This window comes from Chroicocephalus ridibundus, chromosome 4, assembly GCF_963924245.1.
Source record: "Chroicocephalus ridibundus chromosome 4, bChrRid1.1, whole genome shotgun sequence".
Lineage (NCBI taxonomy): Eukaryota > Metazoa > Chordata > Aves > Charadriiformes > Laridae > Chroicocephalus > Chroicocephalus ridibundus.
The window spans coordinates 74,329,361-74,355,593 of record NC_086287.1 but is presented as its reverse complement, the minus strand read 5'-3'; the positions used below and the strand labels follow the sequence as shown (position 1 = coordinate 74,355,593).

Genomic DNA, 26,233 nt, shown 5'->3' with positions numbered 1-26,233 from the left:
GTTTGCTGCTCTCCACTGAGGCCATGTTGTTACGTATGCTGTATTTATACCGTGCTTCATTTCATTTAACGTTTTGGTTGGCTTAAATGTTGCTAGGTTTGTATATTAATAAAGAGGCGTTTTAACTACTCCCGAATTTGGCGGTTTGTTACGCAAGAGTGTGTCCTTGCTTATCCAAACCTGCTTATCTGGATGGATCCCGCAGGGATGCTGGGCCCGTTGCAGGGTCCAGCCTTTAGCGGTGGGAGCTGGGAGCTGGATCAAGCTGGGGTCACCTCGGCGAAAGTTGTTTCCCTGCCCGTGTCTGCACCCGCTTTCAAAATCACGTCCTCCAAGAGTTTGTCCATGTCGTTCCCTGTGCCCGTGGCGGGAGCTCAGGGCCACGGGCCGTGTGGGACCGGAGCCTCTTCTTTAGGCTCCAGGGGTGGCCGGGGGGGCTGTAGGGGATGTGCCGCAGGGTCTGGGGGAGCAGCACCGTCACCCAAGGGCGGCTCTGGCTGCAGGGGCTGTCGGGGCTCTGCCGCCGGGCACCCGGGGCAGCGTGGGGCCGGGCTGGGATCCTGCGCCAGCGGAGAGTGGACGGGTGGTAATCACAGCCCGGGGCTGGTGTCCTGCATGGCTCAACACGGGAGGGAGAGGAGAGGGAAGGGGAGGGAGAGGAAGATGGAGAGGGAAGGGGAGGGGGAGAGGTAAGGGGAAGGAGAGGAGAGAGGAAGAGGGAAGGGGAAAGAGAGGAAGAGGAGGCAAGAGAGGGAAAGGGAAGGAGAGGAGATGGGGAAGGAGAGGGAAGGGGAAGGGAGAGGAAGAGGGAAGGGGAAAGAGGAAGAGGAGGCAAGAGAGAGGGAGAGGAGGAGGGGAAAGAGGGAAAGGGAGAGGGAAAGGGAAGGGGAAAGAGAAGAAGAGGAGGCAAGAGAAGGAATAGATATTGGAAGATTAGAGAAGGATTAGGTATTAGGAAGAATTACTTTACTGAAAGAGTGGTCAGGCACTGGAACAGCCTGCCCAGGGAGGTGGTGGAGTCACCATCCCTGGAGGTATTTAAGAAACGTGTAGACATGGCTCTTCAGGGCATGCTCTAGTGCCCGAGGTTATTGGTTTGTGGTGGGGTGTCGTGTGTGGGGCTGTGGGTGTGGAGTTTAGTAGGTGGGTGCTTTTTTTTTTTTTTGTGGTTTGTTTTTTGTTTTGTGTTTTGTTTTTTGTTTTTTTTTTTTAATGTGGTTGGACTCGATGATCTCAGAGGTCCCTTCCAACCACTAAGATTCTGTGATTCTGTGAAAGGGAAGGAGAGGAGGAGGGGAAGGAGAGGAATAGGGAGAGGGAAGGAGAAAGAGGAAGAGGAGGCAAGAGAGAGAGGGAAAGGAAAGGAGAGGGAGAGGAGAGGAATAGGGAGAGGGGAAGGGAGAGGAAGAGGGAGAGGGAAGGCAAGGAAGGAGGAGAGGAAGAGGGAAGGGGAAGGAAAGGGAGAGGGAGAGGATCCTCCCGGGCCCACCGACCCTCCCTCTCCCATCCCCTCCGGCAGGCAAACACGGGGCGCTTCTGATGCATGGTTTTTATTGACTTTTACAAAAAAAAAAAAAAAAAAAAAAAAAAGTAGTTGTTTTAAGACAGTTGTGTGCAGAAGTACCCACGTACGCAGAGGTGACGGGCGAAGCCGCCCGCTCCTAGCCCTGGGTGCGAGCGCTGCTCTCCCCCTCTCCCGGCAGGGCGGGGGGCGATGGGCGCTCCGTCAGGCACCGGGTGATGAAGACCACCTCTGCCGGGGGGGGCACCCCCGCCCCGCCTGCCCCCTCCTTGTCCCTCGCCTCTGCCTACATCGATCTCCTCTATGTACAGTACAGTGGTGCTGGGCCCCCTCCCCGCCGGGCGTGCAGCATCCTCCAGGAGTGGTCGCGAGTCCTAGCGGGACAGCTTAAATAAAATAATAATAATAATTAAAAAAAAAAAAAAGAGGGGGGAGGGGGGGCGTGTCGGGGAAGGAAGCTAGCCAAAAAATAATACTGTCAGGGCAGCAAGGAGCCGGGAGAGCGCCTTTCGCCGGACACCGGCACTGAGCCGCCGGCGGGTTTGGTACCCGGGTTTGGTCCCCGGCGTCTCCCCTCGCCCCGTGATTGTCTGGCCTGGCCCTGGCGAGGAGCCGGCCCAGCCTCCTCACGCTGGATTTGGCCTCCCCGGCCACCGGCGCGGTAGCCTGGATGTGGCCCTGTCTCCCTCCAGCAGCGCTTCCCAGCAAAGATCCAGCCCGGCGCGAGGAGGGAAGCAGCTACGACCGCTGGATAAATCGGCCGAGCCCCCGCCGCCGGAGCGGGCCCGGCGTGGCCGACGGGAGATGGTCAAGGCACTCATTGTTGCTCGTGGGTTTTATTTTTCTTCCCCTAAAAAATAATAATAAAAAAAAAAAACCAACCCCAAGCCAGGCAGGTGGAGAGCGGGGGCTCGCTGCAGCCCGCCGGGCGCTTCTGCCAACACCCGCCAGGCAACGGCGGGGTTTTAAAGCCCCGTGGAGAGAAAAAAGATGAATTTCCCCAGCCCGGGGGATGCTTGGTACCTGCTCCAGGTGACCCAAACCCTTGTGCTTCACCATTGCAGTGAGAAAACTCCAAAAAAAAAAAAAAAAAAAAAAAAAAAAAAAAAAAAAGGAAGAAAAAGAAGAAAACCCTGAAAAACAACCAAACCGAAGCAGAGAAACAGGTAAGAGGCTGCTACAGAAAAGCCAGATACAAAGGGGTAAAAAAAACCCAAACCTCCAAGCCCCCCCTGCCCCCGAAAAACCCCCCTGTGGTGATTGTTCCTCAAATAACTGTTGGAACCAGGCGGTACGGCCGCGCAGGCGGAGAGTCCCTCACCGGGGGACCTTTCCGTGATTGCCTTTTTCTTGAGCTTTCCAGCATCTCCTAAAAAAAAAAAAACAAACCCAACCCCAAAAAAACCCCTACCCGCCTGATTGACCCAAAGAAAAGTGGTTTTAATTACACCTCTGGGGAGGCAGTTCCCTTCCGCATCTCCCCATCGCGGGGGCGGCCTGTCCAGCCCAAAAAGCCCCGGGGATGCCGAGGGCACCGGGCTGGGGGAGACTGAGTCGCACCCTCGCACACGGAGCGAAGACTTTGGGATTTCAGCATCTCCCCGGAGCTGGCTGTCCACAGCAATGCAAAAAGCCCAAGCGCGGTTCATCCCCCCTACTAAACCTATCTCTAATCTGTTTGTTTTTTTGTTTTTTTTTTTTCCCCCCAGCCCGAAAGCGAAGGGAAATCTCATCTCCTTCCCTCCGGCGGGGCTGGACCAGCTGCCCACATCCCTTGAGCATCCCTGTGAGGGAGCCCGGCCAGAGGGACCAGGCTGCTGCTCCTGTGTTTTTTCTTAGCTGCCTTTTGCCCAATCGCTCCCAAAATCCATCCTCCCCATCCTCAAATTTCCGGTAGAGGATCGGGGATGCCCGGCCCCGAAGTTGGGGTTCTTCTCTCCCCGCTCCCCAGTCCCAGCTCTGCCGTCGGCGATGGTTGACTTCCCGCAGCTGCCGGCTCTCCCGGTGACGGGTCCACGCGCTTCCCAGACCTGCCCGTGTGTGCCGGGAGCCTTCCCCGGGGGGAGCGACGGCGGCGCCTGCCCCAGGTGAGTTAAAAAATAATACATATATATCAAAATAAAGGAAGAAAGAAGCAGCTGGTTCCACTGGCAAGGCTGTGGCAGCGGGGAGGGGGGAGCCGAGCCCTCGGCCGCCACATCTCCCTCGGCCCGGCCGCGATGCTCGGGCACTCCCCAAAGTCGCCCGCCTTCGGGGTGCTTGGTTTTTTGTTCTTGGTTTCGTTTTGTGTGTGTGTGTGTGTGTGTCTTGTTTTAAAAAGAGCAGCATTTGGTTTGACTGTAAAGAGATGCGAGGCAGATGCCCCCGCCGCCCGGTCCGTCGCTGATTGCGTTTACAAATCCTTTCTCAGCTGGGTTTCATAATAATAATAATAATAATAATAATAATTAATATAATTAAAAAAAAAAAAAAGCAAAAAGTCTCCTTTAGCTCTGAACCTGATTGGCTGCTGGAGGCACCAGATATCGCCGGGGGCGGCTCCGCCGGCAGTGCGGGGCCACGCTGCTCCCCCCCCCCACCCCTGGCGTTTGTCAGCCGGGGCCACCGGGGAGACCCCAGCCCTCAGCCCCCGCGGGCGGTCGGCCCTCGGCCGGTGCAGGGGAGCCCGGAGGAGGCGCAGCCCTCAGTTTCCCCGGTAAACCTCGATCTTGCTGGTTTTGGCCAGCATGTCGATGATGTGCGCCTCGAAGTCGGCATCATGCACCCCCGTCTTCCTGAACTCCCCGGCGTAGCGGTTGTTCTCCCAGTAGTGGTGCCAGTTGCCCCGGCTGTCGGCGCCGAAACCGAAGACGTTCACCTGTGGTGGGGAGGAGGAGGAGGAGGAGGAGGAGGAGGAGGAGGAGGGGAGGTGAGACAGCCCTGACCCCCGCATTGGGCTGGGGACCCCCTTGGCCGAGCGCCCACCGCGCTGCCGGGGGGAGGGTTTCGCACCGTGCCGAGCATCCCCCTGCCTGACGTTCAAGGGTGCCCATCACCATGCCATGAGGCAACGGGAGCCAGCGGAACGGCCGCGGTTGGACCCAAAGAAGCCACCTCCACCCTTAACCCTGCAAGGTTCAGGATACCAGCAAAGCCACCCCAAGCCATCTGGGTGCCCGCAGCCCATCCTGGACCCTGCAGCGCATCTGGGACCCTGCAGCTCTTCCCAGGACCCCACAGCCCATCGTGGACCCTGCAGCTCTTCCCAGGTCCCCATACCCCATCCAGGATCCTGCAGCCCATCCAGGACCCCGCAGCTCTTCCTGGGTCCCCATACCCCATCCAGGACCCCGCAGCTCTTCCCGGGACCCCGCAGCCCATCTGGCTCCCCACAGCACATCCAGGACTCTGCAGCCCATCCTGGACCCTGCAGCGCATCCAGGTCCCCACAGCCCATCCAGGACCCTGCAGCTCTTCCCAGGACCCCACAGCCCATCGTGGACCCGGCAGCTCTTCCCGGGTCCCCATACCCCATCCAGGATTCTGCAGCCCATCCAGGACCCCGCAGCCCATCCAAGTCCCCACAGCACATCCAGGACTCTGCAGCCCATCCTGGACCCTGCAGCGCATCCAGGGCCCCACAGCCCATCCTGGACCCTGCAGCTCTTCCCAGGTCCCCACAGCCCATCCTGGACCCTGCAGCACATCCAGGACTCTGCGGCCCATCCAGGACCCTGCGGCCCATCCAGGACCCTGCAGCTCTTCCCAGGATCCCAAAGCCCATCCAGGACCCCGCAGCCCGGAGGAGGACCCCCAGGGGCCATCACCCACCTCGTCGCAGACGTGGAGGGCGAAGAAGAGCACCAGCATGCCGGTGGAGGGGTAGCGCCCGTGGTGCTCCGTCCAGCGGTCGTGGATGTACTTGAAGAAGGCAGGGTTGTAGATCTGCACCTGGGAGGAGGGGCTGAGGTTAGCGCCGGAGCCCCGGCCACGCTCCCGTTGGCATCGGCACCCCGGGAAGGAGCACCAAGACACGCGGGGGTACCCCTGGGGAAGACGGACTGACAGGGGCTCGACCAAAACGGGTGCTCAGTTGGGATGAGCGCCCCCCCCCCTTACCTTTTCTTTGTCCACCCGCAGAAAAGGCTTCACGGGCGCGTAGGTGCTGGGAAAAAAGCGGAGCGGCAGGTGAGCTCCAGGGGTTCCCCACCCCCCACCCAGTCCCAGCCCGAGCTGCCGGGGGATGCTCCGGCAGGGAGGAATGGATGAATCTCCACCGCGGAGCTGCTCCCGGGGCGGGCGAGCGGCCAGCCCGGTGCCCGACGGGTACTTACAACCTGATCTGGCCGGTGGAGAGGGCACTGGCGATCCAGAGGAGATCCAGGGTTTTGAAGGGCACCAGCACGAAGCTGACGTTGGCGGGCAGGTTCTTGGCACTCTCGGGGTACATGAAGTGGTGCGTGGTCCGGCCGCCCACGTCGCCCTCGAAACCCACCGTGGGGGCCTGGTTCATCCTGGGGAGAGAGCGGGGAAGGTGGCACCCCCCTCCCAGCCACCCTGTCCCTTGCAGACGACAGGGGGTGTCCCCCAGCGGCTGCAGAGGAGCAGTTTCCCAGCCTGCAGATGCTCAGGGGGCTGGGATGAGCTGAGGGTCCCCCCCCCAGCCAGCCCAGGGAAGATGGCAGCACCCGCTCCCACCCATCCCACCACCCGGTGGGACCCACGATGGGCTCCTTTACCGAGCAACTGGAGCCAGGCACAGGGACAACACCCCCCGGCGTCTCCCAACCCGCAGCAGAGACGGAGAGACACCGCTGCGGTGTACAGCGGGAGCTGCCGGCATCGCCCCATGCCTCCGCGCTGCCCGTGGGGCTGGGTGGGCAGGCAGTGTCCCCCACCGCCCCTGCCCCAGCAGCCGTCCCCTGCCCTCACCGCATGATGAAGTCGTGCCCGTCGATCTCGGGCCCATAGCCAGAGCCCCGCAGGTTGCCCGAGTTGCCCACCACAGCGCAGCGGCGGCAGCGGCGCGGGTCGCGGGAGCGGTAGGGATCCTCGCCTGGCACGATCTGGAAGAGCTTGCTCAGGACCTCGTGGGTGTTGTGGGACTTGAACTGGGGCTGCAGCATCTGCGGGGGGTGGGAGGAAGGTGGCGGGGGGACCATCAGCCCATGGAGGAGAAAGCTGTGTCCCCCATGCTGGAGCACGCCGCTGGGGGACGCGGGGTCAGGGTTGGGGGGGACACCCGTCTCCTCGCTCACCATCCACCACCGCTGGACGTCGGGCGGCAGGTCCATGTTCTCCTTGGTCCACACCGGGGAGATGGTGCCGTCGTAGCGCCCGTCAAACCATTCGGCAGCGCCGGCCTCCTCGGCAGGGCAGCGGCGGCAGGCGCAGCCCCGGGAGTATGGCCCCCCCTTGCTGAGCCGCTGCATGCCGGCATAGCCGGGCACCAGCTTCACCCGGTGGATGCCGCCCAGCCCGCCGGGGTCCAGGTAGGCGATGCTGTGGTGGGAGTAGGTGAAGAGGAGGGACATGACGAAGACGAGCAGGAAGGCGGTCGAGAGGAAGCAGAAGCGCAGCGAGCACTTCATGGTCGGCGCGCGGCTGAGCCGGGGAGGGCGCCCGCTCCGGCATAGGGCTGGGGCATAGGGATGGCGTCAGCCGGCCAGCGAGGCTCCCTGCGGGACCCAGAGCTTTAAACCAGGGCGGCGGTGGGGGCGCAGAGCCCACCCTCACCCCCCCGCCGCCGGGGTCCTACCTGCCGGGCTGCAGCTTTCCATCCGCGTGGTCCGGCCGCGGCGAGGGCCCCCGGTGGCTCCGGGTGCCGGGCAGGGAGCACCCGCCGCCAGCCGGGGCGGCGTGGGGACGTGGCGGGGCTGGGGACACCAGCCTCAACTGCGGCACTGCGCTTCGGCCACTCCTCCAGGTCCTGGCCCCGGCTGGCGCTCGGCTGCCACCATACTCATCCTCCCCTGGGGTTTAGCTCATCCACCGGCTCGGGGACACAGCTGTGATGATACTGGCCTGGAGCGGGAAGGAGGGGACGGAGGGTTAAGAGATGATGGGGATGGAGGGTCAAGGGATGGCGGGGACGGAGGGTTAAGAGATGATGGGGATGGAGGGTCAAGGGATGGCGGGGATGGAGAGTTAAGGGATGATGGGGACAGAAGGTCAAGGGATGGTGGGGATGGAGGATCAAGGAATGGAGGGTCAAAGGATGATGGGAACAGAAGGTCAAGGGATGGTGGCGATGGAGGATCAAGGAATGGAGGGTCAAAGGATGATGGGAACAGAAGGTCAAGGGATGGTGGGGACAGAGGATCAAGGAATGGAAGGTCAAAGGATGATGGGAACAGAAGGTCAAGGGATGGTGGCGATGGAGGATCAAGGAATGGAGGGTCAAAGGATGATGGGAACAGAAGGTCAAGGGATGGTGGGGACGGAGGGCCAAGGGATGGTGGGGACGGAGGGTCAAGGGACGGTGGGGATGGAGAGTTAAGGGATGATGGGAACAGAAGGTCAAGGGATGGTGGGGACAGAGGATCAAGGAATGGAGGGTCAAAGGATGATGAGGACAGAAGGTCAAGGGATGTCGGGGACAGAGAGTTAAGGGGTGGCGACGCACATGGCAGAGCCAGGGGGCTGCACCGAGGAGGAGGATGCTGGGGGAGGCTGAGGAGTTTATTTATTCCCCATTGAGCTTTGCAAAACGCCACCCAGCCCGTGCCAAAAGGGGCACGGAGACAGCTGGGATGTCTCCTCGCCGGCGGCGCAGGGTGGGGGGGCTCCCGGCAGCTCACAGGCCGTGCCCTCCCTGTCGCTGCCAGACAAAGGCTGAGCCATGAACTCGCCTCCGGAGCCCGAGCAGCGGCTTCTTTCTCCAGGCTCGATCCTCCTTCTCTATCAAGCCACGAGCGGCTCCTCCAAAACCCTCTTCACTAGCCAGAACAGCCGTTCCATGGCCCGACGGGCGCCCCGGGTAGCGAGGCCGGTGGCTTGTCCCCCACCCCCCAGCGTGGCAACGTCCCTGGGGGAAGGTCACCCGCTGGCTCGTGATCCCGGCGTGTAAAAATAGCCGGGGCAGAGGTGCCGGCGCCTGCGCCCGGGGAGGGACGGGAGGAGCAGCCGAGACCCCCGAGCTGGGGGGGTGGGGGGGCAACGCCAGACCCATTCCCCCCCCCCAGCCAAAAAATTTTAAAAAAGGCTGAAAATCCCCTTTTAACACAAAACTGGAGAAGGAGCCATCACGCCGGGGGGGATGGAGATGTCACAGACACCCCACCCCCACCCCCTCCCAGGGCTTTTTAGGGAGGGGGATGCTGGGGTAGGACACCCCCCCCCCTTGCCAAGGCCAAACCCTGTGGTGGCATCGCCTCCGCAGCTCAGCCCTGGCCCCAATTAGGGCAGGGCCGAGGCCAGCAGCGCTAATTAGGAGCTGGCAGGCACCGGGGATGGCTCTTTCCTACAAAAAAAAAGAAATCCCCTGGAAGACGCCGGCTTTCTTACCAGGGATAGAAGCACACACACCCCCCAAAACAGGATGGGGGACACCTGAGCATGGACCAAAAAAATCCGCCCCCCCCCCCCCGCCTCCCAGCCCATCGCGCCGCAGGCAGGGATGGCTTCTGCCCAAATCATTAACCCGCCGGCAAATATTTGTCCAAGCCACCACAGCCTCGAAAGGCAAGAGCCAGAAATGAGGTGCGCATCCCAGGCGGGATGGTTTTCCAAGGCTTTTTTTTCCGCCCCCCCCCGGCCCCCGTCTTGGGGCTGGGGGGGGAGGGCTGGCGGGGGGGTGGGGGCGGGGGTGTGAGTTTCATATGCCTACGCGGCACACGCAGGGCCGGTGAGCGACTGCAAGGAGTTTCTTGGGTCGCTGCCAGGGGGAAAAAAGCACTGGCGGTTGTTAAACGGCGGGTTTGCGTCGAGGGGAATTTGGGATAAAGCCAGTAAAAAGCTAAAAAAGCTTAAACACACCACCCCCCCACACCCCGCCCCGGGATGCACAACGCTGGAAGGATGTGGAGGTAAAAGGCGATTTGGGGTTCTTTTTAGCTGCGACGTGGCGGGGACGCTGAGCAGGAGGGGGCTCGTCCCCCTTCCCCTGCTCCCGCCGCGCTCCCGTCCCACGGGGATTTTTAGAGGCTGAAGGAAATCGGCTGTCACGTGCTCCTGGTATTTTTGTTCCCGGTGAAAGAAGGGGGGGAAAACAAAAAATAGCAAAACAAACAAAAATAAAAATCCTTTTCCGGCTCCCCAGCCCAGCCCGGCCCCTGCCTCTGCCGCATCCCGGCCCCCGCCGGCATCGGGAGCGTGTTTCGTGCGTCCCCATCCCAGGGCCTCCCGGAGCTGCCCCCGGCCGCAGGCGGGGGAAAAACCATCCGTCCTCCAGCAGCCTGAAATACCAGCGGCTGGTTTGAGTCATCGCTTCCCGCGCCGGGGGCTGGCTGGCGGCTATTTCCATCCGCTCTGCTCCTCGTAGACCCCGGCGTCCATAACATCCCAGCATTCACCTCTTCCCTCGCCCAAAATCCCAACTCCCGAACTTGCCAGCTCCCAAAATCAAACCCAACCTGCCTCCGATAAATAAAACCCCGCCGGGCCGGGGGCTCTTTGCACCAGGTTTTGATGTTTCTTTCTTAAAATAATAGGGGATTTGGGGATTTCTTCCGCGGTGAGCGAGGCTGGCAACTCAGCGATACCATGAAATACCATTAAATACCCTCCCGCTCCCAAACTCATCCCCTGGTCTCCTTAATTGCCTCCTGACGCCCGTGCGCTCATCAAACCCGAGTTCCTCTTTGATTGCAAGAGATAACGAAGCCAGGCTATTAAAAGGTCCCGGCGAATCGCTCTGCCGCTTTTACAGTTGGATGATTTTTTTTTTTTTCCCCCCCCCAAACATGTAATCTCTCATTTCGGGATGCATAATCTTGAATTCCGAGCCGAACACGGGAGCGATGCGACCGACAGCCCCACCCCGGGGCCTGCAGGATGCCGGTTTCTTCCCCATCGGCCTTAACGCCATTCAGCACGTCCCCAATCCCCCCCAGTTTTTAGGTCTTGTCGCCTTCATTTGCTCATTCCCGAGACATCCCGAGGTTGTCGGCGCCGGTTTCTTTGCCGGTAAATGACAGGGTGGGTGCAGGAAGGAGCCGTCGGCGGGAGGTGGGATGTCACCCTGCTGGGGGCAGGGGGAGGAGGGGGGCAGAGGCGGCTGCTGCTCGTCCCGGGGATGCTGGGGCTGAAAATTCCCCTGGGAAACGCAACCCTGGGCGTCCAGCTGCAGCCCATCCCATGGACCCCATGGCAGGGACGTCACCTCTGTCACCGCCAAACCATCGACCGGGTGCTGGAGCAGCGCCCGGCTTTTGCAGGGGGAGGATGGGGAAGCACACAGGGACCCCCCCGTCTCCCCCAGCCCAGCATCCCTCCTGCTCCCACGGGGGGGAAAAAAAACGAGATTTAGGCTGGGTTTTTTGTTTTTTTTCCCAACCGTGGACACAAGTTGAGGCCCCCCCCGCCTCCTTCATCCCCAGGCAGAAAGAGATGCCGAGTGCGGTGATTTTGCCCATTTCAGGACGGGGTTCAGGCAGCAGGATTCCCTTTTTTTTTTTTTTTTTTTTTTCCCCACCCCCTACGGCCCGAGCAGCTCCCCGAGGTCGCAGCCCCCCCCCAGCCCCCGGCGCTGCTGTACCCAGGGAGCGCGTCGGCTCGCGTTATCTCGCTGGGCGACGGCGAGCGGGGCTGTGCCGGGGGGCACGGGACTCCCGTCCTTCCGCATTACTTGGCTTCCAGAGCCAAACCCACACCCGGCGAGAAAAGCGCCCGTTAATTAAATAGGTCCTTTCCTGCGCCGCCCGGATTTTCCCCTCGGTTTCTTTCTTTTTCCCCTCCCTGGAAGCTGGGTGGGAGAGGGAGCGGGCAACCCAGGGTTGGTATAAGGATGTTTTTCCCCCCCCCCGCCGCTCCGCGATGCCACGAAGGATGGACAGCCGGCGGTAGCACCAGGTATTTACAGGAGAAGCCAATTCCGTGGGTTAAGCCGTCGCCACACCCCGGTGGCAGCGACTTCTTCTTCATCCTTTTAATTAATCATACCCTTATTGGCCGGCTCAATCAGCTAATGGAGCCGAGATAATTGGGTTTCCCGTGCTTTAAACCCTCCTCGCACCCCTGGCAGCAGTTTTGGCGTTTCCTCGTGCCCGGCATCCGGAGGGGTTATTTCGGGCTCATCCCTCAACGCTGGGATGAGGCCAGGAAAGAGCGCGGGAGGCCAAATCCCCGGCGCGGGGTTGGGACGGAGCCAGCCGAGGCCCTTTCCTATGGGATTTGGGGGGTGCGGGGGAGGTCCCAGCCTTGGGAATGCTCTGAAAGGGATGCTCCCATCCTTGCCGGTGGATGGGGCTCGCCGGGAGCGGTCCAGCAGTGTCCCAAGCCCCCTCGGCTCGAGTGCGTCACAGTGGGGACCCCGTGGACCCCAACACCCTGCGCTGCCCAACGGGGCGATGCTGGGGGTGGGGGCTTGGGCTGCGGAGCCCATCTGGCCATCCTTACCCCCCCCAAAAAATACACACACACTGGCAGAAGCATCCGAGGCAGCCGACCGCCCCCGCAGCTCACATGCACGGACTCATCGGGACGGGCAAGCCACGTGCGCCAGCCCACGCGGCTGATGCCCCCATCCCCGAGAAGGGACGCCGCTCGGCCATCTGCCAGCACTGTTTCCTCCCCGCCGGCCCCCCCAGCTCCCCACAGCCCCCTGGCTCTCCCCAGGCTGCCATGGGGAAAAGAAACCCCCCCCCACTCCTTCCCAGCCCCTGTGCTCCGGCGGGGGGGTGATAAGCCCAAGGCCGCGCTCGCTGTGTGGCCTTGTTACGCCCGGCTCGCCTGCAGCCTTCTCCCCGAGGCAGGACAGGCGGGGAGGGGGACAGTGGGGAGACCCCCCCAGCCCCAAATGCTTGCAGAATCGGCCAGAGCCGAGGGGCAGCCCCAGCCCTGCTGCCCCACACCCGCAGGTACCCATCCCAGAGCTCCCAGTTTGCACCAACTGCCCCGGCTGCTGGGTACCATCAAGCCACCATTGGGTACCACCAGATCAGGTACCACCAAGCCACTAGGTCATGTACCACCAGGTCAGGTACCACTGGGTTGGGGACCACCAAGCCACTGGGTCAGATAGCACTGAGCTACCAGGTCACGTACCACCAGAGCAGGTACCATCAAACCACTAGGTCGCGAACCACCAGGTCATGTACCACCAGGACTACAGAACCACTGGGTGGCCTACCACCAGGTTGGGTACCACTAGGTAAAGTACCACCAAGCCACCAGGTCATGTGCCACCAGGTCAGGTACCACTGGGTTGGGGACTACCAAGCCACCAGGTCAGATACCACTGAGCTACCAGGTCACGTGGCACCAGATCAGGTACCACAGAACCATTGGGTCACGTACCACCAGGTTGGGTACTACCAAGCCACCAGGTCAGGTACCACCAGGTCAGGTACCAACGAACCACTGGGTCACGTTCCACTGGGTCACATACCACCAAGACACCGGGTCGAGCATTGCCACATCAGGTACCATTGGGTCAGGCACCAACAAGTTGGATCCCACCGAGTGGCCGGGCTCCGGGCTGGCTAGCAGGTGGGGCTACCCCCTCCTCCCCCCCGTCCTGCCCCCTAGCTGCCCCTGCAAAGCCACCGGGCCCTTCGGGGAGCCGGCCACCCGCTGCCGCCCGCGTTTCCATCTTGTCCTCCCACAGCCATGGGCTGGGGTCAGCGGGGTCTACCCGCTCCGTGCCCCCCTCCGTGCCTGCTACAGCACCCCTAAATCGGTCTCCCCCCATCCTCAGCCGCCTGCAAGGAGGTGGCCACATGGCAAGCAGCCATGCTCCCCGGCAAGGGTAGGGTCCCCGCTCACCCTCCAACACCGGCACCCGGCAGCACCCTGAGCCCCCCCGCTGGCCGCCGGGAGGGAACCGCTACCCCTCCGCCGCGGCAGCTCGTTTTACCAGCCCATGCCTGTTCGGTTCACGCTCCATGCCTCACCGGGAAAATATGCGCAGGAGCGCCGGACAGCGGACGCCGTGCCGTGCCGGGGAGGTGCTGCTGCTGGCTGTGGCCTTTTGCCCGCAGAAGGCGAGCAAGGACGAGGGGGCCTTTCCCTGAGCTTTGCTGTCCCCCTCCCTGGGGCTCGGCAGCTCCGGGAATGGGAGGAGGTGGAAAGCCAAAGGCTTTTGAGGGCTTGGTGGGTGCTGCCACCCAAAGCAACCCCCCTACTCTCCTCCAGGATGCAGCCTGAGCAGAGAACTGCAAACTCGGTGCACGCTGCGGGGAGGCCCGGTAAAACCGCCCGGGGTTTGCTCTGCTCGCTGGCGGTGCTGAGGGGCCCCTGAGCTCGTTAGGAAAATTGTACCTATGGGATTTCATCACAGGGATGTTACAAAACACTCCCCCGGACAAAGGCCATCAATCCCAGCACAGCCCAGTTACTGCCGGGGACACCCATTACGTGTAGAATGGCTGCGCTGGCGAGGGAACCTGACTTCTCCTCTAGAGAGCTGGGGCTCCGCTCGGACACTCGGGGAGAAGGGGGAGCGTTTGCAGTTTCCTAATTAGCCCAATTACCGCTGCAGATCAAAAGTCCCTTGCTGGGGACGCGCGGGCACCCGGAGCGGAGCGACTGCAGCTTGCTCTGGTTTCCCGCGAGCGACTGTTTGTTGCGGGGGTTGTTTTAGAGCCCCAGCGCTGAACTGTATGTCCAGCAGGAAAAAAAATAAAGATCCATATATTACACATGCATCTCTCTCTCTCTCTATATATATATATATATATATAAAAATTGTTCATAGATATTCACTGTTCATCCATATGTGGTTTTGGGGGGCTATCTTTGGGAACTTTGCGGCGGAGCCGGGGCCCAAATCTCTGCCGGTCTCTGAAAAAGCTTTGGGGAGACGCCGATGGCAAAGAGCGACGCGGAGCCGAGAGATTCCCCCGGAGCCTGGCAGGGCAGGGAGAGGAGGTTCCCAGCCTCTCCTGCTGCATCCCAAACCCCCGGGGACCGGCGGGCTCCGATAAATCGCAGCTCGTGGAGACACAGCGCGGCCGGCCGAGCCGCTGGAGAGCAATTAGCAGTTTGCACTCTTGCAAGAATTAAATGCAACGGGAGGTGGTAAAAGCCATTAAGCTACCGGGACCTTGGTGTGGGCCAAGTCAGGCGGCATCCAGCACATGCCAAGAGCCGGCGGGGAAACCGTCGTGTCCTGGGCGCTACCGGAGCCTTTCGCCAAAAAAAGTGGTAGTTTGGAGCTTGTTTGGGCATGAAAATTCAAGCTCGAGACGGTTCCCCTGGCGTGTGGCTGCCCGGGGCTCTCCCTGCCTCCTTTCTCCCTGCCTGCTCTCCCTGCCTGTTCTCCCTGCCTGCTCTCCCTGCCTGCAGCGCCGGCGAGGCGTGGGTGGACGAGCGGAGCGCGTCTTTGCCGTTCCTTCCCCGAGAACCGCCATGAGCTCCCGGGAGGAGAGGGAAACGCTTCTGACAGGCAGCTGCCGCGCACAACCGGCAGCAGCGGGGCCGCTGCACGCTGCCAGATGGGGACAGACAGACAGACGGGCACGTGGACAGCCGGGAGGGGGGGACATGGCAGCCGAGGCGGCCCCCCCTCCCCCAGCTCCCTGCCCCAAGCTTCACCGCTGCGACATCTGGCTCCGACAAAAGGGGAAGGAAAAGGAATATCAAGCCCAAAGCGCTGAGCAACTTCCCGTCTCCGCTCGCCACCCCAGCTGGGATGCTGGATACAGGGGAGCCCCTGGCCCCAGCCCCAGAAGGGGACCCCCAGATAATGGGGAGCAAAACCACCTCGGCCAGCTCGGAGCCCACACGCCTTCCCGGAGGGAAGCACAGCCAAGTTTTCTGGGTTTGGTGTTATTTGGTTTCACCCAGCCATGTTTTTCGCTCCTTCGCAGCAGGAGGGGACGTGGCCCTTCCTTCCAGCCCCAGCTCGCCCGCTGCCCAAGCGCCATCCTCCCCACCCTCCCCCCAAAAAAAAATATCCTCCTGCTGGGATGGGGAGTCCTCGCTCCAGGGAAATACGCGGGAGCTTTGCAAAAAGTGCTCTGGGCAAAACCTCACCTTCCCCTGCTGCCGGCAGCACCCGAGCCCCCGGTGTGTGTGGGGACCCTGTGCATCACCAGGCTCTAAAAACTGGGCTCCGGCACCGATCCCGCTCCGGCAGCCGTGCCCCAGCCAGGGAAATGCCCCACAACTCTGGGACAGGGGGACATCGGTGGGTTGGGCACTGATCGGAAACCACACCCCGCACACATGGACGCAGGCAACGGACATTTCCCTGCTCGGTGACACAGTTTCGTACCGTGTCCCCAGGGACGCTCGTGCTGTGTTTGTGAAATCCTGGCTGCCACTACCCGGGAAAGGGACGCCGTGTGTCACACGGCCATGTGTCACACCGCTGCTGAGGGACCTTACACACACACTGGCGCTGGTGGGCACTGGGGGGACCCGCAGCCAGCCCTTCTGCCCTGGTCCCCTCTGTGGCCACCCCAGCTCTGCCCCCAGCATCCCGCTGGGGTCCTGGCCCTGTGGCACCACCCCGGGGCACACGGCTGGAGAGGGGCAGCCCCCCGGGTTGTGGGGAGCAGCCCCAGCCCCAGCCCCCTTGCCAAGGGCCAGCATCCTCCCTGGGGCGAGCGCATCCTCCCTGGGGCGAGTGCATCCTCCCCGGGCAGCACCCTGCGGCTGCACCCCAGGGCTGTGGCTGCTGCATCCTCCCGGGGGCCAGCACCGTGGGGACTGGGCCAGCACCCCGGCACAGCGCATCTTCCCAGGGCCAGCACCCCAGGACCGGGGCTAGCACATCCTCCCGGGGCCAGCACCCGGGGCCAGCACCCGGGGCCAGCACCCGGGGCCAAGGCAATCTCCCGGGGCCAGGGCAATCTCCCGGGGCGAGCACCCCAGGACCGGGGCCAGCACATCCTCCCGAGGCCATCGCGTCCTCCCGGGGCCAGCGCAACATCCCAGGGGCCAGCACCCCAGGACCGGGGCCAGCGTCGCAGAACCGGGGCCAGCACCCGAGCCCAGCGCATCCTCCAGGGGCCATCGCGTCCTCCCGGGGCCAGCTCATCCTCCCAGGGGCCAGCACCCCAGGACCGGGGCCAGCACCTGGGGCCAGTGCATCCTCCCGGGGCCAGCACATCTTCCCGGGGCCAGCACATCTTCCCGGGGCCATCGCGTCTTCCCGGGGCCATCGCGTCTTCCCGGGGCCAGCACCCGCGGATCGGGGCCAGCACCCGGGGCTAGCGCATCCTCCCGGGGCCAGCACATCCTCCCGGGGCCAGCACCCCGGGGCTGAATCCAACGCATCCCGGGTGCCTGCTCCCCGAGGCCAGCCCCCAGCACCGGGGCAGCTCCCGCCCAGCCTCCCCCGGCCGCAGCCCGCGATCTCCTCTCCCCCCCGTACCCCCGGCCCGATACCGGCCTCTCGAGCGGGGCCGTGCCCGCATCCCCCCGGGCCCGCTGCCCGCCGCGGTACCTGGCTGGGCTCCAGCATGTCCCCGCCGCCGGGCGCACCCGGGCTCCGCCGCCGCCCCCCGCGCCGCGCCGCGCCCTCCGCGCCGTGCGGGGCCGGGCCGTGCCGTGCCGCGCCGCGCCGTGCGGGGAGGGGGGCCCCGTCCCGGCAGCCTGGGAGATGTAGTTCTCGGCAGCTCGCCGCCCGGAGGGGCTTGTGGGATTTGTAGGAAGCGAGCGAAGCCGCGGCGCGCCCCACCCGGTGCACCGGCATCCCCGGTGCCCACCCCGGTAACCACCTCGGTACTCACCCCGGCACATCGGCATCCCCGGTATATACCCGGTTACCCACCCCGGTATCTACACCGGTACTCACCCCGTTACATCGGCATCCCTGGTACCCACCCCGGCTCTCACCCCGGCACATCGGCATCGCCAGAATGTACCCCGATACTCATCCCGGTATCTACACCGGCACATCGGCGTCCACGGTATCCACTCGTTACCCATCCCAGCGCATCAGCATCCCCCAGCATCCACCCTGGTATTCACCCCGGTACCCACCCCGGCACATCGACATCCCCGCTACCCACCCGGTACCCACCTTGGTACTCACCCCGGTACACCGGCATCCCCGGTACCCACCCGGTACTCATCCCAGCGCATCGGCATCCCCCGGTATCCACCCCGGTACTCACCGCCGGTACCAACCCCAGTACCCATCCCAGCGCATCAGCATCCCCCCGTATACACCCGGTACCTCATCTCAGTGCCCATCCCGGCACATCGGCATCCCCGGTACCCACTCCAGTACCCCTCCCGATGCCATCCCCGGTACCCACCCCGATACCCACCGGCACCCACCGCCCGCACCCGGACCCCCCCCACCCCGCGATGAGCCGAGCTGAGGCCGGGCGGGCTCGTGACAGGCATGACGCAGGGCGTCACCCATTTTGGGGCAAAAATACGTAAACCCCCCCTGCCATTCCCCCTTTGCAGCCTCCTCGGGGGCAGGGGTGCACTGTGCCTTTAAACCAGCCGGCCCGGCCCGGCAGCGCAGTGTACGCTGGGAGTTGTAGTCCACCCCGGGCCGCGCGTCCCCGCGCCCGCCGCGGGCGGGACTACATCTCCCAGCAGCCTCGGCGGCCGCCTGCCGAGGGGGCCGGGAAGGAGCGGCAATGGCGGCGGAGTGGAGCGTCCTCCTCCTCACCTGCCAGCCCGGCGGCTGCGTCTCCGCCTTCCAGCAAGGCAAGCGGTGGGGCTGGCGCTCGCCCTCTCGCCCCCGGCGGGCCGGGGCGGGGGGTGCCAGCCCTCAGCGCCGCCGGCCTCTCGCTCCGCAGAGCTGGAGGTCCGCCGGCTGAGGGGCGGCCTGGGTCCGCGGCCCCCCCCGCTCCTGCTGGCCGTGGAGGACCCCTGGGCCCGTCTGGGCAGCGGCGGGGCCACTCTCAACGCCTTGCTGGTGGCGGCCGAGCACCTCAGCGCCCGGGCGGGATGCACGGTGAGGGGCCTGCCCCCTGGCTGGGCGGGGAGCGGGGTGGCAGCCTGTGGTGAGCCCCGGGAGGGCGGCCGTCCCCTCCCTGCTGACTGTCCCCTGCTCTGACCTCCCAGGTGGTGAGCTCCGACGTCCTGAGGGAAGCCCGCATCCTCATTCTCCACATGGTGAGGAGCCCGGCCTGCAGCCCAGCTTGGGGCCCCTCCGTCTCACACGGGGGGCCACCTCGCACCCTCTCCCTCCCTGTGACTGCCCCCAGTGCTCTGTTCCCTGTGTCTCGCCAGGGCCGTGACTTCTCCTTCGATGACTGTGGCCGGGCCTTCACCTGCCTGCCCGTGGAGGAGCCCGGCGCCCCGGCCGAAGCTCTGGTCTGCAACCTGGACAGCCTGCTGGCGACCATGACGCACTGGGTCTGTGTGGCCTGCGGGACGGGGCCTTGGGCTCGTGCCATGGGATGCTGGGCACCCTGGGGTGTGCTCAGCTCCCCCTGAGGCCTTCAGGGTGCCTTCAGCAGGCTCCTAGCGGGGCAGGAAGGGTGCTGGGTGCCCCGTGAGGGCTGAGCCCCTTCCGTGCCGTCCCTGGGCATGTGGCCCTTCTCTCGGCAGCTCTGCGTGGGCTCCCCGCCTGGCGTGTGGGTCTGCAGCACCGACATGCTCCTCACCGTGCCCTCAGCACCAGGTGAGTCGGTGCCAGCTTTGCCTCCAGCACCCACTTTGGCTCAGCACAGGGGTCAGAGCCAGCAGTGCAGCTGGCTCAGCCTAGGCCATGCTCCCATAAGGGATGCTCAGGCATTGCTGACCCTTCTGTGGTTGGGAGCATCCATCATGCCCGCAGCAAGTGGCCGAGGCTGGTTATTGCTGTCACCACCTCTGCCGTGGGCCCAGTTTTCAGGCAGCTGTGCCCAGTGTGGGTACGTTTGCTGCCCCAGAGGGCACTGGTCTCTGTTGCTCTCTCCAGGGATCGACTGGGACGGCTTCCAGGGTGTCAGAGTGATCGCGGTGCCTGGGAGCCAGGCATATGCCAGGAACCATGGGGTCTACCTCGCTGATGAGCAGGTCAGGAGCAGCTCCCCCTTCAAGGGGCATCCCTCGGAGGCGCAGGGGTCCCCACCACTTTGGTCCTTTGGGTGCTGAGTTTCCGGCCCTGCTGTCGCTGCTTGCTTTGGGGTACCCTGAAGAACTTATCAGGGTGGTTTTCCTTCCAGGGGCTGGTGCGCAACATCATCTACAAAGGCACAGAGGCCCAGATCCAGCAGTGCGCGGGGCCTGATGGCACTGTCCCGCTGGTACGGCATGACTCAGGCATCGGTGGCCCTGCCAGCCCTGTCCCTCGTGTCACTGTGGCCGTGGCCTCAGCCCCACTGTGCCCTGGCAGGTCTGCGGGGTGGTTTTCTTCTCCTCAGATGCTGCTGAGCAGCTTCTGGCCACCCACGTCATCCCTCCCTTGGACGCCTGCACCTATATGGGACTGGACTCGGGGGCACCACCCATCCAGGTGACAACCTGTCTGTGGGGGACGGAACCCCTTGCCCCACGGGTGCTGCTGCTGGGCATCTGTAGGACCTGTTTGACCCTGTGCTGCCAGATTTAGGCAGGAGAGGTGGCGGAAGGGGAGCACCCAGCAGCAGGGTGGGGGTCAGGGTGGCTGCACTGGCCAGCCTGGCTGCACCCAACAGGTCCGTTCTCTCCCCAGCTCTCCCTCTTCTTCGATATTGTGCTGTGCATGGCAGGGGGGATGACAGAGGAGGAGTTTGTGAAGGGTGGCGGTGACGCCAGTGTGAGGAGCGCCCGCTCTGTGCTGTGGACAGCTCTCCGCGCCTTCCCCCTTAGCATGGGTGAGCGATGCTGTGGCAGGCACACGTGACATGACCCGTCCCTGAGCCCCCTTCCCCTGTGTGGGGAGAAATGGGGTGGTTGGAGCCTGGCACCTGGCTGTTTCTCCCTGCTGCTGCGGGTCCCCGGGTCTTTGTCCCCATCCCTTCGGCCATGGGATGTTCAGCCTGGCTGCTCTTGGCTCGCATGGGTGTCAGGCACGCCTCTGTTTCCCATCTGTGTGCTGACAGCTCTCCTGTTCACCCACAGCCTGCATCCCTGGTGCGTCCTATGACTACATGACCACCTCTGCAAGCGACCACATCCGCAGCCTGACACTCCTGCCCGGCTCTGCCAGCCACTTCCACTTCTGCAAAACAGCCCATTCCCACGTGGACGTATGTCCTTCCATCCCCAGCCTTGCTCACGCATGTTTTTTGGGGCTTGCTCTGGGCTATGTGGCCGGACCCTGGTCCCATGTGCCTCTGTGCCCTCAGCAGCAGCCCTGTCTCCTTGAGGATGGCTCTTCAGTCACCAACTGCCTGCTGGAAGGAGCCGTGCGGCTGGCGGCTGGCAGTGTCATGCAGCACTGTCACCTTCAGGTATGTGGCTGGGGCGTGGGTGACCCTGAGTTCTCAGCTCACTGGATGAGCAGCAGGGTGAGGTGTCCCTGGCTGGCACAGGGGACCCATGGCTGTAAGATTTGGGGTGTCCTTCCTCTTTGGCGCTGCCTTTCAGCTAGTGCTGGGGATCCTGGTGGCTGTCAGCCGCCCCGGGCAAGGGCAGGAGGCTGTCACTGCTGGGCTGTCCCTACTTGGGGAGCAGGGCAGACCCTCTCCTTGGGGGCTTTGTCATGGCTGCGAGCCCTGGAGGCTGTTGCGTGGTCTGAATTTCTGCAGTCTGTGTCCCTGCAGCCGTGTGACAAAGCAAAATGTGTCCCACTGGCTCTTGGGGTGGTTGTCCCCGTCTGAGGTTGGGATCTGGCTCTGGTGTTTGGGGGCTACTCTGGGGCTAGCCATGCCACTCAGGGCCCTGCTACCTCTTCCGCAGGGTCCCCTGGAGATCGGTCCTGGCTGCCTCCTCTCGGGCCTCTCTGCAAGCTCCTCACCAGCCCTGCAGGGCTGTCCCCTGCGCGACGTTGTCCTGCAGGGCCACCATATCCGGCTGCGTGACCTGTCCTGCCGCGTGTTCACTCTCACTGGCCGCCTTGACGACTGGCAGGTACGGGGGGTGGCGAGGTGGCGTGAGGCTCCCCACAAAGCCGGGGTGTAACTGGCCCCTCCATGCCCCTGCAGAGGCCTGCCGAAGAGGCCACCTACCTGAACATGCCCTGGGCTGAGTTTTTCCATCGGACAGGCATACGGTAGGTGCTATGTGCCAGGGTGGGATAGGAGACCTGGCTCCCCTGGGGTGGTGTCATGGCCACCCTAACCCATCCCGTGTCACGGCCACTCTAACCCCTCCCATGTCCTGGCTCCTCTCCTGGAAGGTGCCCTTGGGCCCCAGGGCGGTGCTGATGGCCTCTTCCTCCATCAGGGAAGGGGACCTCTGGGACGCTGAGATGCCACAGAGGAGCCGCTGCCTGCTCAGTGCCCGGCTCTTCCCGGTGCTGCATGCCTGCGAGGCACTGGGGCTGGAGGACGTGCTGTGGCTGCTGGCCCCGGTGGCAGTGGCCGGCGAGCGGCTGGCACGCTGGCGGGCGGCCTGGCGCATGTCCTGGGAGGAGCTGCTGCCCTGCCTGGACAAGGCAGCCGAGCTGGGCGCCCGCCGGGCCCTCTTCTTCCTGCAGGGCCAGCGCAAGGTGCAGCGGGTGCTGCTGGGGCGCCAGGACTGCAGCCTCCTGCCGCTCGCCCGCAGCGCCGTCCACGAGGGCTACCACGAGGCTGTGCTGGGCACGCTGGATGAGGGTGAGCTGGATTCACACGAGCTGTGTCTTGACTACCGGGGCTGTTTGGTCCTCCCCACCCCCTCCAGTGACCCCCCCCATTGCAAGGACCCATGGGGATGCACCCCCAGGGCATCTGACAAACCAGGGTGGGCACAAGCCCTGCGAGTCCCTCTCCCCTGGAGCCAGCTTATCGCAGAAGAGGGCTGGTTTGGGGTGACCTACAGCCTGGCTGTGGCTTTGCAGCCTCCTTTTATTTTCTAGTTGCCTCCACGGCTGGCAATGCTGGCATTGCAGCCCGGGCGCTCGCCTGCATCGCTGAGGTCCTGGGCTGCATGGCACGAGGGGAAGGGGGCTTGCGGAGCGGGCCCGCTGCCAACAGGGAGTGGGCCTTGGCTTTTGGGCGCCTGGAGAGTGGGGACATCGCTGGCGGTGTCCAGGAGCTGGCTGCTGAGCGGCAGAAGTGGATGAGCAGGTGAGGCTGGGGCTGGTGAGCGGCCGCTGCCCCTTCCCTGGCATCGGCATGCTTGGGGAGCCGTGGCAGTGGGCTCAGCATCCCTCTTTTCCCAGGCCAGCTCTGTTGGTGAGAGCTGCTCGGCATTACGAGGGGGCCGAGCAGATCCTTGTGCGGCAGGCGGTGATGTCCTCGTGCCAGTTTGTCACCGTGGCGCAGGCAGAGCTGCCACCCTTGGGGCGCTGGGTGCAGGTGGCATGTCCGGCCCGCCTGGACCTCTCCGGTGAGTGCCAAAACAGAGGATCCATGTCTCACCCCTGTGGTCCTGGGGGAAAAGGAGTCGGGGTGCTGCGGGGGAGCTGATGGTGACCCTTGGCAGGCGGCTGGAGTGACACCCCCCCCATCACCTATGAGCACGGGGGGGCCGTGGTGGACGTGGCAGTGCTGGTGGACGGGTGCCGGCCCATCGGCGCCCGGGTGCGGCGCATCGGCGAGCCGGAGCTGCGCCTGGTCAGCCTTGGGGGGATGCCGCAGGGCGAGGCGGCGGTGGAGCTGGTGTGCCGGGAGCTGGAGCACTTGCGGGATTACTGCCAGCCGCACGCGCCAGGTGAGGTGTCACCACCCACACGGCCTGGCTCCCTGCCCGCAATGTGCCCTTGGTGTCGGGTAGCGCAGCACGTGTCAGCTTTGTCCTCTCTTGTTTCCAGGAGCCCTGCTCAAAGCTGCCTTCATCTGCACCCAGGTGGTGCAGTTTCCCTCGCAGAAACCCCTGCGAGCCCAACTCATGGAGAGCTTTGGGGGGGGGTTTGAGGTGCACACCTGGTCCAAGCTGCCCCACGGGTCTGGCCTTGGTAAGTCTGCAGGGAAAGGGCTGGAGAGTCCCTCCTGCTGCCAGCACCGGGATGGGGCACCCTGCTCGCTGTCCCCCAGCTCTCACGTGCGCCCAGGGTGCCTCGCTGCCCTGGCCCTCCCCCTGTGCTCCCTGCAGGCACCAGCAGCATCCTGGCGGGAGCGGTGATGGCATCGCTGTACCGGGCGGCTGGGAAGGCTGCCAGCACCGAGTCGCTCATCCACGCCGTGCTGCACCTGGAGCAGAGGCTGACGACAGGTAGTGGCCATGGGGAGCAGCCGATCCGCAGGGTGGGGGGCCTGGCGGTGGCTGAGGACCCTCTCTCCTGCAGGTGGCGGTTGGCAGGACCAGGTCGGGGGGCTCGTGCCTGGCATCAAAATCGGGAGGTCGAAGGCTCAGCTGCCGCTCAGGGTGGAAGTGGAGAAGATCCCGGTGCCCAGTGGTTTTACCCAGACCCTCAACGATCACTTGCTGCTGGTGTACACGGGCAAGACTCGCCTGGCCCGCAACCTGCTCCAGGTAACGCCTGGGTGCCGCAGCCCTGGGTCTGCTCCCCCCGCGGCCTTTGGTGCCTGTCCCCTTCGCTGGTGCAGAGCTTTGCCACCCCAACGGGAGCCGGCGCTGAAGGCTGCGGGTGCAGCACTACCTCCCTGGGTGCTGCGGGACCCAGGAGGACGGTGACAGGGACGTTCTGGCCTCTTGCAGGATGTGGTGAGGAACTGGTACGCCAGGCTGCCCTCCGCCGTGCAAAACGCCGATGCGCTGGTGAGCAACGCTGAGGAGTGTGCCCAGGCCTTGAGGCAAGGTGTGAGCCCCCTGCCCTGGGCCAGGCCGGCCCTTTTAATGACTGAAGAAACACAGACTTCCCCAGGGACAGTGTCTGTAGTCTTGGAGGGGGGAAAAAGCCGGGCGGGGGGGGTGCACGTTCTTGCAGCTGTAGAAGCTTCAAATCTTTCCCCAGACCCACTGGCTATGCCCCAAAATTCAGGCTTGAGTGAAGATGAGGAAGGGGGATTAGACATGACGAGCCTGGTTGATTTTCTGTGAGCCATCCGTGATGGGGCCGGGGGCCGTGCCTAGCCTGTGCGGTGGATTCATTTTGCCTTTGGCTGCTGGGATGCTGCGGAGGGGAAGCCGGAGCATTAAAGCAAGCAAATTCCCCCCCTGTGGAGGATTAAAAATAAACAGCGATGTGACAGGGCTGGGTTTGCTTCCTCAGCATGCAGAGCTGGGAGGAACCGAGTAGATGAGAAGGTGGAATTTAGCTTGGGCTGAGCAGGAGAGGCAGGGACAGGTTTCTGCCCCTTGGGCGAGAATTTAGAGGTAAATAGCTTGCGATATTCTCCTCCCTGCAGGTAACCTGCCGCTCATCGGCAAATGTCTGGACCGCTACTGGCAGCAGAAGAAATGCATGGCCCCTGGGTGCGAGCCGCTGGCCGTGGGGCGCATGATGGATGCTCTCCGGCCCTACGTCTACGGGCAGTGCTTGGCGGGGGCTGGTGGTGGCGGCTTCCTTTATGTCTTAACCAAAGCCCCTCGGCAGAAAGAGGCTTTGCACCAAATTCTAGCAAAAACCCAGGTGAGATGTGGGCTCCCAGGCAGTTCACTGTCGCAGGCAGCTCGCGGAAGTTTGCTTTATATAGCGCAAGCATTGGCAGCATCTCGCCCTACCACGAGTGGGATGAGGTGGTTTTTTTGTCCCCTTTGCCCTTCCCAGAACCTTGGAGGTATGAACAGGTCCCGTCCTGGCTCCTGCCCCAACCCGTAACTCTTTTTTTTTTTTTTTTCCCCCAGGGACTGGGCAACTTTAGCATCCACAGCATCGAAGTGGACACGGGCGGTTTCTCTGTGGAGGTTGTGGGATGTGATCCGAAGGACAGTGCTCACCCCAGAGAGGATGTGGCTGTGTGAAGGTCTTCAGCTCTGACCCGTTCCTGGCAGATGCGCGGGGCGGGGGGGGAGCAGCCAGCTGCCTTCCAAAGCAGGGAAATCCCTGCTGCTTTAGAGGCAGCTCCTTCAGCCGGCTCCAGCAGGTGCCTTAGGTCTTGATGGGACCTTTCTGTGCTGCTACTTGCCCCAAAAGCCGCAGAGGCTGGAGAAGCTGTGATGAACTGGGCAGGCAAAACCATCCCTGGAGGGTGGCCTTGCTGAAAGGACAGTTTGCTCGGGCCTCCAGGCTGATTTTGGGGTTTCACTCCAGTTTTCGTGATTCTCCAAAGGGAAAGACTAGCATTTGGGACTCTGCCTCTAGCAGGAACCTGTTTGGTGTGCAGTGCTCCTGCACCAAAGTCCCCTCTGGCTGTGGAATCAAGTTCCTCTCCCCCGTGCCGAGAGACTATTTCTGCAGTGAGTTACCAGTCCCCGCAGTCGTCTCTTTGAATAAAAAGCACTTATTCCCAGTATGTGTTTATGCCCCTCTGTTCCTACCAGAGCTCCTCCCTCCCGTGGGATAGCAAGGGCTATCCAGGGCTTCCAGGGTGGGATGGCAGAACCATGCAGGGGCTGGTGATGGCCCTCCACAGCCCTGGGTGACCGGGGACAGGCAGGGAGCGCTGCCGCAGGAGGCAGCCAAGCAGCGGGCTGGCACCAGGTACTGCCTCAGGGGTGTTTGTACTCGCGCTGTGCCAATGCCAGCTGGGGACGGGCAGGAAGATCCTCTTGCTGCTGTGGCACAGGGTAGAAGAGGAGAAATGGCGACGAGCTCTCGTCCCT

General features: G+C 63.4%; 2 protein-coding genes across 6 annotated transcripts; one reads left to right on the top strand and one right to left on the bottom strand.

Annotated features, from left to right (window-relative positions):
• Positions 1–1,534: 1,534 nt before the first annotated feature.
• Positions 1,535–17,372, bottom strand: ST3GAL2 (ST3 beta-galactoside alpha-2,3-sialyltransferase 2). 3 transcript variants are annotated; one of them, XM_063334166.1, is made up of 8 exons: positions 17,055–17,372; positions 7,260–7,525; positions 6,760–7,194; positions 6,434–6,627; positions 5,836–6,015; positions 5,621–5,666; positions 5,333–5,452; positions 1,535–4,379 (listed from the first exon to the last, which is right to left on the bottom strand). In XM_063334166.1, the coding sequence occupies exons 3-8, from the start codon at positions 7,090–7,092 to the stop codon at positions 4,206–4,208; spliced, it is 1,047 nt and encodes a 348-aa protein (XP_063190236.1). In that variant the 5' UTR covers positions 7,093–7,194; positions 7,260–7,525; positions 17,055–17,372; the 3' UTR covers positions 1,535–4,205. The 3 variants fall into 3 exon arrangements, with proteins under 3 accessions (XP_063190236.1, XP_063190234.1, XP_063190235.1); XM_063334164.1 differs by having other exon boundaries at positions 6,760–7,179; positions 17,055–17,371; XM_063334165.1 differs by lacking the exon at positions 17,055–17,372 and adding an exon at positions 13,555–14,302 and having other exon boundaries at positions 6,760–7,179.
• Positions 17,373–18,155: 783 nt separating this feature from the next.
• On the top strand, positions 18,156–26,108 carry FCSK (fucose kinase). 3 transcript variants are annotated; one of them, XM_063334158.1, is made up of 23 exons: positions 18,156–18,277; positions 18,370–18,527; positions 18,638–18,688; positions 18,806–18,931; positions 19,127–19,199; positions 19,479–19,576; positions 19,726–19,806; positions 19,896–20,015; positions 20,214–20,355; positions 20,603–20,730; positions 20,833–20,934; positions 21,383–21,553; positions 21,628–21,695; positions 21,869–22,239; positions 22,482–22,692; positions 22,788–22,954; positions 23,051–23,278; positions 23,379–23,522; positions 23,660–23,779; positions 23,853–24,040; positions 24,227–24,326; positions 24,877–25,100; positions 25,316–26,108. In XM_063334158.1, the coding sequence occupies exons 1-23, from the start codon at positions 18,208–18,210 to the stop codon at positions 25,430–25,432; spliced, it is 3,258 nt and encodes a 1,085-aa protein (XP_063190228.1). In that variant the 5' UTR covers positions 18,156–18,207; the 3' UTR covers positions 25,433–26,108. The 3 variants fall into 3 exon arrangements, with proteins under 3 accessions (XP_063190228.1, XP_063190227.1, XP_063190229.1); XM_063334157.1 differs by having other exon boundaries at positions 20,830–20,934; XM_063334159.1 differs by lacking the exon at positions 25,316–26,108 and having other exon boundaries at positions 20,830–20,934; positions 24,227–24,286; positions 24,877–25,095.
• The last annotated feature ends 125 nt before the right edge of the window (positions 26,109–26,233 follow it).